At 51.1% G+C, this 3,126-nt stretch overlaps 1 protein-coding gene across 1 annotated transcript in view; it reads right to left on the bottom strand.

Moving 5' to 3' along the window:
* ZNF511 (zinc finger protein 511) overlaps positions 1 to 3,088 on the bottom strand; it is a gene marked incomplete at its 5' end in the record, with an annotated part of 12,271 nt that extends 9,183 nt beyond the window's left edge. Inside the window, 2 exons of the mRNA XM_015426304.1 lie at positions 2,625 to 2,846; positions 2,978 to 3,088. Coding sequence (XP_015281790.1) covers positions 2,625 to 2,846; positions 2,978 to 3,088 — 333 coding nt within the window. The remainder of the gene's footprint in view (positions 1 to 2,624; positions 2,847 to 2,977) is intronic.
* Between the last annotated feature and the right edge of the window lie 38 nt (positions 3,089 to 3,126).

Genomic DNA, 3,126 nt, shown 5'->3' on the forward strand with positions numbered 1-3,126 from the left:
AACTTTAAAAGGGGTAACTTCTCTCATGAGGGGACATGTGAGGAAGAAACTGAAAGGAAAAGTAGAAAGGGTCAAAACCATTGGGGAAGCTTGGAGACTATTTAAAACTACAATCGTACAGGCTCAGAAAAAATATATACCACAGGTTAGGAAAGGCACAAATAGGTATAGGGAAAAGCCTGCATGGTTAACAAACAAAGTAATAGAAGCTGTAAAAGGTAAGAAGGATTCCTTAAGTGGTGGAAAGCTGGTCTCAGTGAGGTTGATAAAAGGGAACACAGGCTGTGGCAAATAAAATGCAAGTCTGTGATGAAGCAGAAAAAAAGGGAATACGAAAAAACATAAAGACCAACCATAAAACTTTCTTCAAATACATTAGAAGCAGGAAACCAGCCAGGGAGGCAGTGGGGCCCTTGGATGACCAAGGGGTAAAAGGAGTACTGAAGGATGATACGGAAATGGCTGAGAAGCGGAATGCATTTTTTGCCTCTGTCTTCACTGTGGAAGATGAGAAGTGCTTGCCCACTCCAGAAACACTGATTTCAGGAGTGGTGTTGAGAGACCTGAGTCAGACTGAGGTGACGAGAGAGGAGGTCCTACAACTGATAGACAACTTAAAAACCGATAAATCACCAGGCCCGGATGGCATACATCCGAGAGTTCTGAAAAGAACTCAAATATAAACTTGTGGATCTCCTGACAAAAATATGTAATCTTTCCTTAAAATCTGCCTCCATTCCTGAGGACCGGAAGGTAGCTAATGTCACTCCCATCTTTAAAAAGGGTTCCAGAGGAGATCCGGGAAATTACAGGCCAGTCAGTCTGACGTCGATACTGGGTAAATTGGTGGAAACTATTAAGGAAAGAATAGGCACATAGATGAACAAAAACTATTGAGGAAGACTCAGCATGGGTTCTGTAAGGGAAGATCTTGTCTCACTAACCTGTTAGTGTTCTTTGAGGGAGTGAACAAATATGTGGACAAGGGGGACCCAATAGATGTTGTTTACCTTGACTTCCAGAAAGCTTTTGATACAGTTCCTCATCAAAGGCTCCTAAGTAAGTTCAATAGTCATGGGATAAAAGGACAAGTCCTTTTGTAGATCAAAAATTGGCTGATTAATAGAAAACAGAGAGTGAGTATAAATGGACAATTTTCTCAGTAGAGGGTGGTAAGCAGTGGAGTACCGCAGGGATCAGTACTCGGTCCGATGCTTTTTAACTTGTTTATCAACGATTTGGAGTTGGGAATAAGCAGTGAAATGGTTAAATTTGCAGATGACACAAAGTTGTTCAGGGTGGTGAGAGCCAGGGAGGATTGTGAGGCACTCCAGAGGGATCTGTCAAGGATGGGCGAGTGGGCGTCAACATGGCAAATGGGGTTCAATGTGGCCAAGTGCAAAGTGATGCAGATCGGAATCAAAAATCCCAGCTGAGGTCTGAACTGGCAGAGACTGATCAAGAGAGAGATCTTGGAGTCGTAGTAGATAACTCACTGAAAATGTCGAGACAGTTTGTGACTGCAATAAAAAAGGCCAATGCTATGCTGGAGATTATTAGGAAGGGAATTGAAAACAAATCAGCCAGTATCATAATGCCCCTGTATAAATCAATGGTGTGACCTCATTTGGAGTACTGTGTACTGCACCACACCTCAAAAAGGATATTATAGCACTGGGAAAAGCGCAAGAAAAGGGCAACTAGAATGATAAAAGGGTTGGAACACTTTCCCTGTGAAGAAAGGTTAAAGCGCTTGGGGCTCTTTAGCTTGGAGAAACGACGGCTGAGGGGTGACGTGATTGAGGTTTACAAGATTATGTGTGGGATAGAGCAGGTAGAGAAAGAGGTACTTTTCTCCCTTTCTCACAATACAAGAACTCATGGGCACTCCATGAAATTCCTGATCAGTTGGGTTAGAACAGATAAAAGGAAGTCCTTCTTCACCCAAAAGAGTGATTAACACCTGGAATTCACTGCCACAGGAGGTGGTGGCGGCTACAAGCAGGGACAGCTTCAAAAGGGAACTGGATAAGCATATGGAGCAGAGGTCCATTGGTGGCTCTTAGCCACAAGGTATAGATTGGAACTCTCGGTCTGGGGCAAGGGATGGTCTGTATCCTTGGTGCATGGGGAGGCAACAGTGGGAGGGGTTTCTGGTGTCCTGGCCCCACTGCTGGACCTCTCCTGATGGCCCCTGGTATTTCTGGCCACTGTGTGACACAGAAGAGTGTTGGAGTGGATGGGCCAGTGGCCTGATCCAACATGGGCTTCTCTCTTATGTTCTAAACAGCAAGGAGACTGGCTGGACTTTTGTGGGCAGGGGGCAGAAAAGTCCACCCCCCAATGGCAGAGCTCATGCTTTGCATGGTGGTGGTCTCAGGGTCAGTGCCTGGCACTCCCAGTCAACAGGCTTTTAACCAGCCGGGCTAGGGAAGACCCCTCCCTCTCTCTCTCTGCCTGAAGCCTTGCAGAGCCACTGCTGCTGGTGGCCAGAGTAGGCAGCCGGGAGGAGGGTGAAGGGGCACTCTGTCTCTGAAGAAGGCAGCCCCCCTTGGGGCCCTCCGGAGAGGCTGCCCTCACAGCAGCCCCCGCCCCCCCCCCGGCCGTGTGCCGCCCTGGCTCACCATGTCCCGCCTCTCGGCCATGAGGCGGAAGAGGGAGTCGTGCCACTCCAGGAGGTGGGTGTCCAGGAGGTGGGCGGAGGGGAAGGACCTCTTGCAGGAGGCGCAGACCTCCCTGTGGAGCAGGGCGTAGTGGTGCTCGTAGCTCTCCGAGGTGCTGAAGGTCTGGCCGCAGCCCGCAGCCGGGCAGAGGAAAGCAGCAGCAGCAGCAGCAGCAGCAGCAGCAGCAGCAGGAAGCCGGAGGGGAGGGGGGGGGTCACAAAACCCTAAACCCCCCCCCACGCGGGCAAGAGGGGCGAAGGGGAGGGGGTCCTCCTCCGGGTCAGGCCCCGCCCCCCGGGCTCACCCCGGGCTCACCCTGCCTCCTCCTCCGCCTCCTCCGCCTCCTCCCGGGCCGGCCCCCCGCTCAGGGCGCCCTGCAGCTGCAGCGAGAGGTGCCGCTCGACGTCGCCGTCCTGGGACGGGGGAGGGGGGGAAAGAGGAGGGAGGGGTCAGTCGGGGCGGG

This window comes from Gekko japonicus, unplaced genomic scaffold, assembly GCF_001447785.1.
Source record: "Gekko japonicus isolate JY-2015 unplaced genomic scaffold, Gekko_japonicus_V1.1 scaffold557, whole genome shotgun sequence".
Lineage (NCBI taxonomy): Eukaryota > Metazoa > Chordata > Lepidosauria > Squamata > Gekkonidae > Gekko > Gekko japonicus.